General features: G+C 43.1%; 2 protein-coding genes across 5 annotated transcripts in view; both read right to left on the reverse strand.

Annotated features, from left to right (window-relative positions):
* The window catches only part of Atf6 (activating transcription factor 6), a 164129-nt gene that overhangs the window by 136646 nt on the left and 12884 nt on the right, over nt 1-14599 (reverse strand). For all 4 annotated transcript variants that reach the window (NM_001081304.1, XM_030253420.1, XM_011238796.3 and 1 more), the window contains 4 exons: nt 14011-14087; nt 11803-11890; nt 8015-8115; nt 584-710 (listed from right to left, as the gene is read on the reverse strand). In NM_001081304.1, the coding sequence (NP_001074773.1) occupies nt 584-710; nt 8015-8115; nt 11803-11890; nt 14011-14087 (393 nt within the window). The remainder of the gene's footprint in view (nt 1-583; nt 711-8014; nt 8116-11802; nt 11891-14010; nt 14088-14599) is intronic.
* Gm29733 (predicted gene, 29733) lies at nt 9460-9879 on the reverse strand. Its single transcript, NM_001372466.1, has one exon. It carries the CDS (start codon nt 9826-9828, stop codon nt 9610-9612), a length of 219 nt encoding a protein of 72 aa, NP_001359395.1. The 5' UTR covers nt 9829-9879; the 3' UTR covers nt 9460-9609.

Below are 14599 nucleotides of genomic sequence, written 5' to 3' on the forward strand. Positions count from 1 at the left end.
CTCTGAGATCATCCTGTGCAGCTCTGGGAAGGGGGAACATGAACTGCTAAAGGTCAGGTCAAAATTACTGACTGACGCCCACAGCTTAAGGAGGTGAGAGGCGTCACCTCTTTCACTCAGTGTCTTTAACTGCACTGCTACAACCTCTCCTGAAGATGACGGGGTCCACGCCTATTCTAACTATTTTTCACAAAGACCATCATAAAACATTTTTCCCCTTGACTTTTTCAGTTATTATTCAGAACAACAAAAAAATAAGATGTAATTTAGGGGCTTTAAGTATACTGGTTGTTTCTCAAGTGGGCCTGGATTCTGCAACAGCTTATAACTGTCTACAATTCCAGTTCCAGGGGATTTGAAGCCCTCTTTTAGCTTCTGGGGTCAGGAAGCATGCACTTGGTTCACAGACATATATGCCGATAAAACACTTGTACACATAATAAAATAAAATAAATAGACTATTTTTTAAATGCAAGCCAATTTAATAAATATAAGCTTAATCCAAGATTTGCCTTTTAAATATGGAACTTAAGTTGTCTAAAATGGAAATAATAGAAGTTGGGAGAGCGAGAGCGGCAGATACCTGTTTTGTTTCCAGGACCAGTGACAGGCTTCTCTTCCTTCAGTGGCTCTACAGAGGAGGGGCTATTACAGCTGTCGCCATATAAGGAAAGGGGGGACTGAGAACTAGACAACAAATCCAACTCCTCCTGCAGTGAAACACAAAAAATTAATGAGCAAGGGTATAATCTTTGAGCAACAAATTACTTAAAAAGAGAACACGATCTTACTTAAACAGAAAAGTGCCACAGACAGCTTAATGCGAAGATAATGCACAGTATAAGTGACTATTGGTAAGTCAACGCTCACGGACCCCAGAGGAAAGACACTGAAAATGCAGCATCTTATGCCGCACTCGCGAAGTAAGCATAGACTGTTCATCTGTTCCCACTTCTCCCCACCCACTCTGGTCTTCCCTGGTCTGTAGTCATACAGACAGCGACTTATCACCATAAGGCTAGAGCTACGGCTAATATCCCTTCCCATTTCTTTTATTCACCCTTAAAAGAATTTTAAAAGCAAAGTAATTCTATTAATTCTTTATCAACACTGCCTTCTTCCACAATAAGGGAGATTAATCTTAAAATAAACAGTTATTTTACTTAATGGATGAACAAATAATATAAAGATGTATTAAGATGACTTTAACAATTCTCTCTTAATTTTCAGTGAATCTGTCATGTTTGTTAGGGTAACATAGGAAAAAATTAAGATTCCCTTCTAATAACACAGAATAAAGTAGGCTCAAAAAGTATAGAAAAACTAAATGTTAAAGATAAACTATATGGTTAATATATGGTTAATATAAGAAAATGCAGGAAATATCTTTGTGGTATATAAGCACAAAAGAACTTCTTAAAACTTCCAAATTGGGCCTGGAGCTAGCTAAGCAGATAAGAACACTTGTTCTTCAGCACCCACCCAGTGGCTCACAGCCATCTATACTCCGGTCCTGGGGTACCTGACATACTCTTCTGACCTCTGGAGTCACCAGGCATACACATGTAAGTGCACATATATGCATATAGGCAAAACACTGATACATATAAAATAAAATTTTAAAATCTAAAAGAAAACTTAAAAAACAATACCAACAAAACAAAACACTTCAAAATTAAGCCAAGAAGGAAAGAGGGTATATGTGGGGGCATATATGAGTAATTGAAAATTAATAAGTTTTACTTAACAAGACTGCAGCCGGGCAGTGGCAGCACACGCCTTTAATCCCAGCACTCAGGAGGCAGAGGCAGATGGATTTCTGAGTTCAAGAACAGCCTGGTCTACAGAGTGAGTTCCAGGACAGCCAAGGCTACACAGAGAAACGCTGTCTGGAAAAAAACAAAACAAAACAAAACAAAAAAACAAAAAACAAAAAAAAAAAACAAAAAAACCCAAAGACTACAAAGTTGATAGATAATAGGAAAATGAGGTTAGCAATGCCTTTACCCAGCAAGAGTTTGAGACTTGAGAGTCAGGGAGGAAAGTACTGTCTTCTCACACTTCTCACCTCAGGCTGGGAAAAACAGACAGGGAGCCCTGGGGCTCAGGTCAGCCACCTGATGAGTTAGGTCTGAGGACTGAGAGCTGTCTCACAGGGGTGAGGTACTCCTGACGAACCAGCCTCCTCACACACCAACACAGACGTCACACAGCACAACTTAATGTCTTAACCACTCATCTGATTCTTGCAAATAGCACAAAAACAGACAGTAAATCCATAGACAACTGTCAAAGGACAAGAATACACAATTTATGAAGATCATAAATACATAATGAAATTAGAGACAGTTTGTAAACAACCAATAATCAAAGAAAAAATAATCAAAGATTTACTATCTGGAAAAATCCCAGACTCCTGGATAACATCGGCCCTAGCAGAAAACTTCCCAGGCTCTTCAAAGCCTGCAGAGCGCCTGCTGAGCGCCTGCTGAGCGCCTGCTGAGCGCCTGCTGAGCGCCTGCTGAGCGCCTGCTGAGCGCCTGCTGAGCGCCTGCTGAGCGCCTGCTGAGCGCCTGCAGAGCGCCTGCTGAGCGCCTGCTGAGCGCCTGCTGAGCGCCTGCTGAGCGCCTGCAGCAGCTCCGGGAAAGCACGCAAGCACTGACTGACAAGGACCTGCAGCCTGTCACCCACTTTCTCCACATGTGGACATACATCCCAAGGGATCCTGACACAGGGCCACAAGAGAATATTATTTTTACAAAAATATATTCTTCATAGTATGGGTAAAATACAGTGAATGCGTTTTGAAATGTGCAGTTAGATGCAACAGAGTTAATAGATACAGAGTAACAGGAATTCATCTTTAAAAGTAAATGGGAGCCAGGCATGTGGAATACACCTATAACCACACCACTCAAGAAGCTGAAGCAGAGGTTCATGAGTTCAAGGTTAGCCTGAATTGCAAAGCAAAACTCTGTCTCAAAACTCAAATATAAATCAATAACAGCAAACCAATAATTAATAATAATAATACCATCTCTATAAATTTAAAATGCATACTTATAAATGAAATCAGAGAGGGGGACAAATAAACTTTTAATATATGATATTGGAATAAACCTTTTAATAATATTTTAGAGAAACATAAAATTGAGCCTGTGTCTCAAATCACATACTAAGGCAATTTTAAATGGATCTGAGGTCATCTTTACCTTATGAAAAACTTGTGTTAACACTCACTTAGAAAATATTCTTTCCTGAATAATTTAAGCATCAGGCATTAGATGGGGCTGCAAGAGCACCCTCCATGCCCGGGGGACTTGTCAGGGTACCAGAAGTGTTGGGAACACATTCACAAGGGGACCCACGGACCTAAGAAGGCAAGGCAAGGAAGGAGAGCCTTCATGTAACATGGCTGAGCCCAACAGAAGCCTAGTGAAAGATCACAGGAGCCATAGACAGCGACTCCTGGTGGCTAAATACGAGACAACACAAACACCAGAATAAATAATCACAGCAATGGTTACAGTCTAAACCCAATGGGAAACAGTAAGTCAACACTAATGTTAACAAGTATCTGGGTGATGGATAGCTTGACAAAGACCCGCACATTCGGGCAGGAGAACAGATTAGCGAGTAAAGGCACTGAGTTCAACCCCCGGAACCCATGTGGTAGAAAGAGTCTGACTTTCACACACTCACTGTGAGCCATCATGAACAACCATACATAAGACACACAAAATAAAAAAGTAAATGTTCATTTTTTTTTTTATTTTTTTATTTTTGGTTTTTCGAGACAGGGTTTCCCTGTATAGCCCTGGCTGTCCTGGAACTCACTTTGTAGACCAGGCTGGCCTCAAACTCAGAAATCTGCCTGCCTCTGCCTCCCGAGTGCTGGGATTAAAGGCGTGCGCCACCACGCCCAGCTTATTATTTTAAGAGCAGTACTTTTCCACGGTTTAAAAGTACCTTCTTCACAAAATACTGGCAACTAGCAAAGGGAGAAAAGAGCAGCTTCTTGGCTGAGAGCCTAGCAGATGCTGTCAGCTGACTGAGGTGAACATCACCAGTAACAGGACCACCTCAAACTGTCATCAAACTGAATCTTATCATCAAAAATAAATGACAAGGTGGAGTGTGGGTGGCCTGCACCTGTAACCTCAGTTCTTGGGAGGTGAAAGCAGGAGAATCAGGAGTTGAAGGCCATTTTCCATTACATAGCAACTTTAAACCAGTTCGAACTAGGTGAGATCCTATCTCAAAAGGCAAAAACAGATCTGGTAGTGGTGACATCCTTACTACTTTAATCCTAGGACTTAGGAGGCAGAGGTGGGTGATCTATATGAGCTGCAAGCCAACCTGGTAAACAGAGCAAGTTCCAAGACAGCCAAACAGCTAAAGCTATACAGAGAAACCCTGTCTCAAAAACCAAGAGAGAGAAAGAGAGAGACAGAGAGACAGAGAGAGAGAGGCTAAAACAAACAAACAAAAGACAGACACAAAACCACTTCTGTGGCATTCCTGCCATAGACACTAAAGCTGACTCCAATCCTGAGGAAACGTCTGGCACTCCAAATGATAAGGTCATTAAAGCACGAAGTCAAGAAGGAAGAATTGTTCCAGAATAAAGAAAATTAAAGCAGAAAGACAACCACATGCAACATAACCTGATGCTTTTGCTGGTCTGAATCTAAGGGGAGCTACATGGGAAATTGCACAATCTAAACCGGGACTGGGTAGTGCGAGTTTTGGTTTCTTTTAACCTCAGTTATGCTACGGAGACATGTTTCTGTTTTAATCCCTGGTGTGGCCTCCTTCAGCTTATCCACAGCAGCAGACTGACTGCCTCGTGCTCCAGCAGGGGCAGGATCTGTGCCCAGTGCAGATAGCTTAATTCTGGGAACTCTTGAGCGAGAGAAAAAAAAAAAAAAGCCAAATGCCAGAGGGGGCTGAGGGAACTCTGAGGGGCAGGGGAACACTAAGGAAGAAGCCTGGCTGTTCGGCTGTACCCCCTGCTGGGTCCTGCTCCTGCTGCTGATGGTTGAGAGGAAAGAGACCAGAAGAAGCTGGACTTCCCGGTAGCGGAAGATTAGACTTGCTTTAGTCAGCAGGAAGTAGTTTAAAGAGACCTAGCCTCCTTTCTCCTCCACCCTTCCTTCTCTACTACCTGGTGATGGGGGGTTGGAAGGAATAAGGGCTGGAAGGGAGAAAGAGGTACATAAAAACCAAATAAAATAGCTAAAACAAATATGCCTACAGGGCTACAGATGAGATTATTGTTATATATCAATGTTTAGTTCCTGGTTTTGGTGGCTGTATTGTTGTTAAAAAAAACATTCTTGTTCATAGGAGGTAGACATTATAGAATTTGGAATTCAGTGGCCAACTGACCCTCAAATGGCTCAGACAAAAATCTCCACAATATATTTGCAAATTTAAGATCATTCCAAATAAAAAGGCAGTGTAAGCAAGAGAACAAGAATAAAAAATTAGCCAGGCGGTGGTAGCGCATGCCTTTAGTCCCAGCACTTGGGAGGCAGAGGTAGGCAGATTTCTGAGTTCAAGGCCAGCCTGGTCTATAGAGTGAGTTCCAAGATAGCCAGGGCTACAGAGAAACCCTGTCTCGAAAAAACAAACAAACAAACAAAACAAAAACAAAAAACAATAAAAAATTAGAGAATGTCTTTCTGAGTGATAAGCTTTTGAGTAACAGGAGGAGGAAGAATAGAAGGAAAGGAGGAAGAGAGGTAAAAGGCAGGAAAAAGGATAAGGACATGGATAAGAGGAAGTGGAGGAAGAGCAGCAGCAACAATAACAGAACTAGTAAGAACAATAATAATAAAATAAATATATGTGCACCTTATATAAATATAAAGAAGAAGAAGAATAACCAGGCTAGGCGTGCTGGTTATTATTTTAATCTCTACACCTAGAAGGCAGAGACAGAAGGATCTCTACAAGTTCAAGGCCAACCTAGTCTCCATAATAAGTTCCAGGCCAGCCAGAGCTACACAGTGAAATCCTGCTGAAAGAAAGAAAGAAAGAAAGAAAGAAAGAAAGAAAGAAAGAAAGAAAGAAAGAAAGAAAGAAAGAAAGAAAGAGAGAGAGAGAGAGAGAGAGAGAGAGAGAGAGAGGGAGGGAGGGAGGGAGGGAGGGAGGGAGGGAGGGAGGGAGGGAGGGAGGGAGGGAGGGAGGGAGGGAGGGAAGGAAGGAAGGAAGGAAGGAAGGAAGGAAGGAAGGAAGGAAGGAAGGAAGGAAGGAAGGAAGGAAGGAAACAACCCAGGCCAGACACAGTGGCACATTCCTGCACTGAAGCCCAGCCTGGGCAACACAGTAAGACTACCTTTAAAAGAACCCTGCAATCCTAGCACTTGGGATGCTGGGGCAGCAGGACCACAAGTCAGAAGTCCCTTTCACTGCTGTACTGGTTTATACTGGTTACTAACTTGACGGGACCTAGAACCACCTTGAAAACAGATTCCTAGGCATAACTGTGAGGCACTTCCTAGTTAGACTCAAGTGGGAAGACCCACACTGAATGTGGGCAGCCTTGCTCCATGGGCTGAGGTGTCAGGCTTCAGAAACAGAGAAAGCAGGCAAAGCAGGGACGTTTGTCTGTCTGCTTTCTGACCATGGTCACGATGTGACCATCAGCCTCGTCTCCTGCGGCCATGCCTTCCCATCCATGACAGACTGAGTCAAAAGAGACCGTTACTCCTTAGGTTGCACTGGTCAGGGGTTTTGCCACAGCAGCAAGAGAAGAAGCTATACAGTTAGATGCTGTCTCATTAAAAAACAAAACAAAAACAAAACCCCCTAACACTATAACAACAGAGACCCTACTTCCAGTGCTGCAAAGTGCCTAGCACAGGACTGCATGAGCCATGTGCACAGTTCTCAGAAGAAACTCACAGGACACAAGCTAAATGGGGAGTGAGGATAGGAAGGGCAACACAAAGCAAGGCTGAAATAACTAGAAAGTGTTTGTAAGCACGGCAGACCTGGAGGACCAGCACACAGAGAATCTGAACTCCACACTTTGAGCACTAGGAAGTAATTAAACGGCTTTAAGGCAAAGGACATAGTACATTTTGTAATTTTAAGAGTTGTTTTTGAAGGTGACTCTACTAAGAAAGGTTTGGAGAGTTGGTAGACAGACCACCAGGTAAGATCCTAATGGCTTTTATCCTAAGGTCAGGTGCTGATGGCCCAGCAAAAGCAAAAAGTAATCTTAGAATTCCTAGTGAATACAGCGCTGGGGAGATGATGGCTCGGCAGGGAGAAATGCCTGCCGTGCAGGTCCCAAAAACTCAGCTGATAACAACATGGTAGAAGGAAAAAGCCAACTCCTGAAGGTTGTCATCTACCTAAACACACACACACACACACACACACACACACACACACACACACCCCAAAGCAAACAGAATTCCCAAAATTTAGAAGTTTGCTAAGTATAGAACCTGCCAGAATAAAGATGGCTCAATTTATAAAAGTTAAAATATATGAAATATTAATTTGATTTTTCTTCTTGTACTTTGCCTTTCCCATTACTTAAATCAGGTATTCCATTTCCTTGATTTCAAAGCTTTTGTTGTGAGGGCCAGGGATGCACTCCAAAGGAGCTATCAGACTTTTGTAAAGATCTTAGTTAATTTGAAAGATAATGGTAGGAGTTCCTGAACTCTATGACCCAGGAATTATAAATCTTACATTCTTCCAAGTCCTTAAAGAATGTATATTCTAAGGGAGTGGAAAGATGGGTACAGAAAGAAAAGAAAACCAGTAAGCAAAGACTACTGGGCACTGAGGAAGCAAGAACAAAAGGGAGGGAGCCGAACCCAGGAGGTAACAGATTTCTCACTCCCACAAGGCCCTGTCAAGTCTCTTTTCCTCAGAGAATGAGATTACTCAAAACATTAATGTCAACCGCCTTCCCCCCACCCCACCCCAGCCCCCATTTCCCAGATGGCATTAAACCCAATAAATACATCACAAGAGACTGGCCACCTACAGGAACGTGCTGAGTTGAAGAACACGAGTCTGTGGACCGAGGAGAGGAGATGGAGCAACTGGAGGAAGCCGGAGAAAGAGGCTGGGGCTCTGCCTTCATGTCTGTCAGGGAAAGACATGGTGGACAGTTTTACACACCAACTCATACAAACTCACAATAAGATGGGCAAAATGGTCTTTGAAAATTCAATTAGCAGTTTGGTTACAAAAACATCATTTCAATGAAAAACTCAAAATCACTTGTACTCCTGTAGGAAGTCACTCCTGCGCTAACTCTCTGGAGAAAAAGAAGAAACTGGTGCACTGGCTTTCTTGGTTGAGGAACAAGAGCAGGCGAAACGTTCTACTCTATAAACTCCTCTCTGTTTTCAGTATTAGGCCGTAGACAAAAAGCCAACTACCCAGAGTCAGACAGGAACCATGAATAAGCAGCAGCCTCCCATCTGAACCGTATCTGCCTGTTCACCCTCACTGTATCAACTCACCTATCTAACCTACGCCTGCCCCCCACCGCAGAACATAAAAGCACAAGGTCAATGCTCACTCTAGAGTTTTGGCTTTTTGTTTTATGTCTGGTTTTTTGGTTGATTGTTGTTGTTGCTATAGTTTGTTGTTGTTTTCAGGAGCTGAATCTCAAACCCCACGCTTTGTGCATGCCAGGTAAACACTTTACCACTGGGCTACACCCCCCCACACACACACACACACACTCAGTTTTCTATTACTGCTGTGTAACTAAATCTTTGCTGAAACAGCCATTTTATTAAGTTCCCAGAATCTATGGATCAGGAACTTGGGCTGGAGAACACTCAGGTAACTCACATTCCATGAGAGAAGACAGGGATTGAGCAAAATAAGAAATGAAATGAAGGAGACTAGAGACTAGGAAGGGCAGGGATGAAAGGGGTTTACTGGGGAAATGTGCTGGTTCTGTACCCACTTTCTCTCCACTCCTGTCATCTGCGACACTAATGATCTCTACGCCCACTTCCTTGTAGGCAGTGTAGGCAGGGACCTAGAAGGAAGCATGCTAGAAGACAGGAGAAGACACTGTTCCTTCAGTTTCTCCTGTCAGCTCTGTCTGACAGCCTGCTGCAGGTTCTCTCAGCTCACTCAAACCCAACCTCATCAAGCTCCCTTAAAAATAGCAGCACTACCAGCTGCCAGCCTAGCAAAACCCATCAGCTCTAGGTTCAGGGAGAGGCTCTGCTGCAAAGAAATACCTCAGAAAGGGACAGAGGGGACAGAGAGCTGAGCAGCTGTGATGAGCACCTGCTCTTATAACACAGGACCTGAGTTTGGTTCCCAGCACCCACATGGCACCTCACAATGGTCCAAAACTCCAGTGCCAGAGTGTGGCCAGACTGCTGGCTACTTTGTGGGTTCTCTTTTCTTTTCTTTTTTTCTTTCTTTTTTTGTTTGTTTTTTGCTTTTGTTTTGATTTTCTAACAAAGCAAAATATTTAATCTCTGTAATAAACCTCACCCTCACATTTCCATTTATTTGATGGCCTCCAAAACTGTCAAAACAGCACAAGCCAGCAGTACCACAGAAACCATGGCTTTTTAGCCCAGCAGGTTTGAAAGGCATCGTGGCCTAGTTCTTGCCAGGGATGACGCGCGGGGAGGTCTTTTCCGTTTCAATTCTCAGGACTCCTGAGATCTGCTGCTCTTCTGCGGCCTGGCGCCTGGCACTGCGAAGCTGGAGATAAAGGTAGGCTCGTACACTGCAGAGGTAACCCCCATACACAGTGAAGAGCATCATCGAGGCAGAGGTCTTGAAGCCAATATAAGCTAGCTGCTTGGCAGATGGCATGCCTTCCCCTGGAGGCTGCAACTCAGTCTGCCACTCAGAGTTGCGCGGCCGCAGCAGGGAGAGGCAGACACCAACGCGGAGCGGCTCAGCCACTGTTGCGCAGCCCCGCTCCAGACCCAACACCCCCTAGGAAAACTCGCCCACTAAAGCTGGGTTCTTTTTTCTTCCACCCTTCTCCACCCTTCTTCTGCCCTTTCAACCCCCAACACTAGATAGGAGGGAAAAAATAACAGAGGGGAGAGGGGTGACCTTATCGTTAGACTACTTCTTGCTGATTAGGGGTGTCAAGTTCCTTGGGGCAAGTTTGATCTTCGCTGTCAGGATATCTAAATCCCCCTGTTGTTTTTTTCTTAGCACATGACTACTTACCAACAGCAACCAAAAGCAACTAACCACCTGCCATCAATCCACCCCAGCTCTTGGTGCCCTAGCATTTCTATACCCTCTGAAGAACTCCCAGAATTCCAGATGCCAGACACTTACAGACACTATCTGCTGCTGGCAAACCGCTCCCCTGAGAGAGTGGTCAGCTGCTGTGAGCAATCTGAAACAGCCCCATATCCCACACCTGGGATTAAAACAAAAACGCATTCTTATAAGATTTCTGTGTTTTTAAAGAAACCAAAATTCTCACTACTCAGGGGCTGTAACATCCTCTTCTGACCTACAAAAGCACTAGGCACACATGGTGCACAAACATACAAGTAAGCAAAACATGCACACGAATATAAAAAATAAACCGCTCTTTAAGTTCTCACCCTTTCTTACTCTCATCTCTAGCCCTCCTTCTCTCTCTCCCTTCCCTCCTCTCTCCACGTGGCTATGGCCAGCCTCTCTCTTTCTACCTTCTCTCCTTCCCTCTGCCTTTCTACAATAAAGCTCTAAAACCATAGAAAAATAAAAATATAAATAAAAAAATAATAAACCTAAAAATTTTTTCTAAAAAAGCTCTTCTAGTCTCTATACACACACATGTATATGTATACATACACACACATACACATACCAGAAAAAAATTAATAGAGATTAAAGGGAATAACTTTTATATCTATTTAACAAAGAAGGTGAGATGTATTGGTAAGAAAAAGCTAAGAGTCATGAGACTGTTATTTTCTTTCGAAGAAAACAAAGTCTAAATTATCCCACAGTAGGATGGCTCATTGGTTTTAAATAACAAAATTGTAGAACAAGCCAGAGTGGCTGAGAAGCTGGGTAAAGTTATGGAAAATGAAACCTCTCAATCGATTCTTATGCGTAGACACATCAGCCAAAGCTAAGAGGGAACTATAAGTTTTATTAAAACAAAATGTGAGCCTTAGGGCTAGAGAGATGGCTCAGCAGTTAAGAGCTGGCTAATCTTCCAAAAGACCAAGGTTCAATTCCCAGTACCCACAAAGAGGTTGACAATTATCTACCTCCAGTTCCAGGGGATCAGATACCCACTTCTGGTCTCTTTGGGCACCAGGGACACAAGCAGTGCATAGACACACAGGCAGGCAAAACACTCACACAAAGAAATTTTAAATTTAAATTTTTAAAAATTAAAATTGAACATTAAAATCCAAATTAAACTTTTGTAAACTGTAGTTAAACTCTCTGTCCAAATAACAAGGATTTTACAGTGTATTGATCTGTCCTGAGTAACAGCCTGCGAAAGGCTCATCATCACACCTTAAGGAACAGGCAAAGGAAACAAACAATATTTTTATCCAATTTCCTCTTTCTATTGTTATTATAAAACTTTGATCACTTAAAAAAACATAGCATTAGTCAAGCTGTGCCTCTCCTCAAAAGGATGTACATCAAACTCAGGGATACTGCTGTGAGGCTCCGAATTGCAGGTAACCCTAGCCTCATCCTTTTCATCATTTCGTAAGCCCTGTTGGCCAGGATTTTCTGACCCACTTAATTCCCAGTATTTACCAAACAAGAGCATAAGTCTGGCTAGAATGTTATAGGCAACCACATCATTACCTGAGCAGAAGTGGCTGCCGGGGCTCCATAGGTCTGACTCCCAAGGCATCAAATCCAAATCAAAATTAAGATGATCAAAATTATTTTCCTGTAGGTGTCAAATCAGCAAATGGTTAAGAATGAAGTAAAACCATCAGGCACCATTTACCATGGATAGCATACTGGCTACCCCCCAAGCCAACTGCCCCATACTGCAGATACATCTCAGAGAACCCAGGGATACAGCACTTCTGGCTCACCAAAGGACAAGAACAACTAGAAAAGGAAACAGGCTCAATAACTAAAAACTTTGTGAGATTTATTCTTTTTTTGTGGAAATAGACCATTAAAGATTCACAAAATGAGTCTCTTGCATAAGAAAGCTCTAGATCCAAGAAGATAGATTTTTTTTTCCCTTTGCTATTAAGAAAAGCAAGTCCAAACAAATAGCTATTCATATCATCTCTCTATAGAATAAAGAATGCAGACACAGCTGGAAACAACGCAGGAGTCAGAAAGAGGGTGAATGCTGTACGGGGATGTCCTTTTTCGCCTTACCATTCATTCTGTGGTTTTTCAAACTTCTAAAATTTTTATAAACTCAACAAACAAACAAACCCAAAAAACATTTTTAGGGTCAATAAAACAAGCTCAGTAGGTAGAGGCTTAAAGAATGAGGCAAAGTTCAGAATTCTATAAGCTAACTACCTACACATATACTAATCAAAAAAATATGTCATTTTGATGGTTCAAAGTATTACAGTAACAGTTTTTACATAGTTTTCTAACCAACCAAAGATAAAAATAAGGCTATGACTAATTTTTAGAGTTCTTGAAGAGGAAGTTGGTAAGTTCCTCTTCACAAGATACATGACTCATGCATGCCTCTTAATCCCACCATCTCCCACAAGCAGCAAAGGATCTGTAAAAATCAAGAAATAGGACTCAGCTTACAGCTCACACCTATACTTTCAGTACACAGAAGGCTGAAGCAAGAGGACTGCTAGCAATGGCAGGCCAGCCAGTGTGGGGAATTGCAGGCTGGTTTCCAGTAGAGCTGAGGTCTGAACCCTGATGGTCATAATTCACCTATATGACACAGTAGCGCGCCCGCACCTCACTCTCTTATTCCTTTGTCCTCTCACCTCTCTCTTCTCTCACTTCTCTTTCCTCTTCCCTTTCTCTTTGTCTTCTTCTTTCCTCTCTTCTCTTCTCTCTTTCTCTTTCTCTCTCTCTCTTCTCTCTCTCCCTCCCTCCCTCCTTCCCTCCCTCCTTTATACCTTCTCTCTTTCCCCTGCATTTCTATAATAAAGCTCTAAAACCATAGAGTGTCTGCTCTGCTCCTTCAAGTTCCGCTGCACACTCTGGTCAGTGTTGGGAACTTCTTCCCTCTTCCCTCTCTCCCACAACCCTGGTGGCTTTAGCAAAGTAGCTTGGGGGGGGGGGGGTTCTCAGGCAGGGCTGCCCCTTGACCACCCCCTGAAGAGTGGGATAGAGGAATGCCCACCCAAGGATGAGTGGATAGGGTAGATAGCAGCCCTCCCACGCCTGACTGACCAGAGAATAGGGAAACTCTGGCAGGGTGTTCCTTCCGTTCTTCCCCAGGGCCCCAGCCCCGTCCCTTTTTTTTATTTTGTTCCCAACAAGCCAGAGCTATGTAGTAAGTTCGAGACCACCCAAGACTACAGAGTGAAGCCTTGAGTCCAAAACAAACAAATAGGCTGTCAAATGACTTTTCCAAGGTCACTCACCCCTAAGACAAAAAATAAGCTAAGAAGCCTTATACAAGGCTTTGAGGGGGAGGGGGTTGTTTGTTTGTTTGTTTGTTTGTTTGTTGAGTTTATAAAAATTCTAGAAGTTTGAAAACCACAGAATGGTAAGATGAAAAAGGACATCCCCGTACAGCACTCATCCTGCGTTGTTTCCAGCTGTGTCTGCATTCTTTATTCTATAGAGAGAAGATATGAATAGCTATTTTTTGAACTTGCTTTTCTTAATAGCAAAGGGAAAAAAATCTATCTTGTTGAATCTGGATCTCTCTTATGGCAAACCAAGACCTGGACAATTTTATAGCTCTGTACTTATTGACTACAAGAGGTGCTAACATTCATGGTCAATGGTGTCACTTAGCTACTAGCCTAAACCTACTATTCAGAAGCCTTCATGCATTAATCACAGTACAGATGAAACATCAAGTTATTCACTATTGCTCTGAGAGTTAGTACTTACATAAGCCTCATGTGCTGCATCAAAGTGCACATCATCAGTGTCTGTGAAATAGCCAAGTTCAGCAAACAACGTCGACTCTGGAAGAAAGAAGGAAAAAGAAATGCTGCTGTCACTCAGGCGTCTGAGAGTGGAACAAGCTCTGTGCTGTGCCCCTTGGCGGATCTACTTGTTTTCTTTTAGGCACTGCTGCTGCTGACAAGCTCAAGCAATGTGAACATCATGAGAACGTGGGCTTCGCTCCCCATAACACATGCAAAAAACTGGGTACAGCTATATATACCTGGAGCCTCAGCACTGGGGAAGCAGAGAAAGATGGATTCCCCAGAGCTCGCTAGCCCAATCAGTGAACTCCAGCTTCAGTAGGAGACTCTGTCTTGAAGACAAAGCCAAAAAGTGGACGCTTGGCAAGAAGGCTCAGCAGGGAAAGGCACCTGCTGCACAAGCCTGATAACCTGAGTTCTGTCCCCAGACCCATGTGGGAGTGGAAGGAGAACGAACACACACACACACATACGGTTGTCATCGGACCTCTGCACACACAGTAGCAGGCCCAACCTCATCCCAACACACATACGATAAAATTCAGTTG

The sequence above is a fragment of the Mus musculus genome, chromosome 1, assembly GCF_000001635.26.
Source record: "Mus musculus strain C57BL/6J chromosome 1, GRCm38.p6 C57BL/6J".
Classification (NCBI taxonomy): Eukaryota; Metazoa; Chordata; class Mammalia; order Rodentia; family Muridae; genus Mus; species Mus musculus.

What these genes read in the sequence shown, in the direction of transcription:
- Gm29733 (NM_001372466.1), bottom strand. Translation starts at nt 9,828, where the DNA reads ATGCCATCTGCCAAGCAGCTAGCTTATATTGGCTTCAAGACCTCTGCC.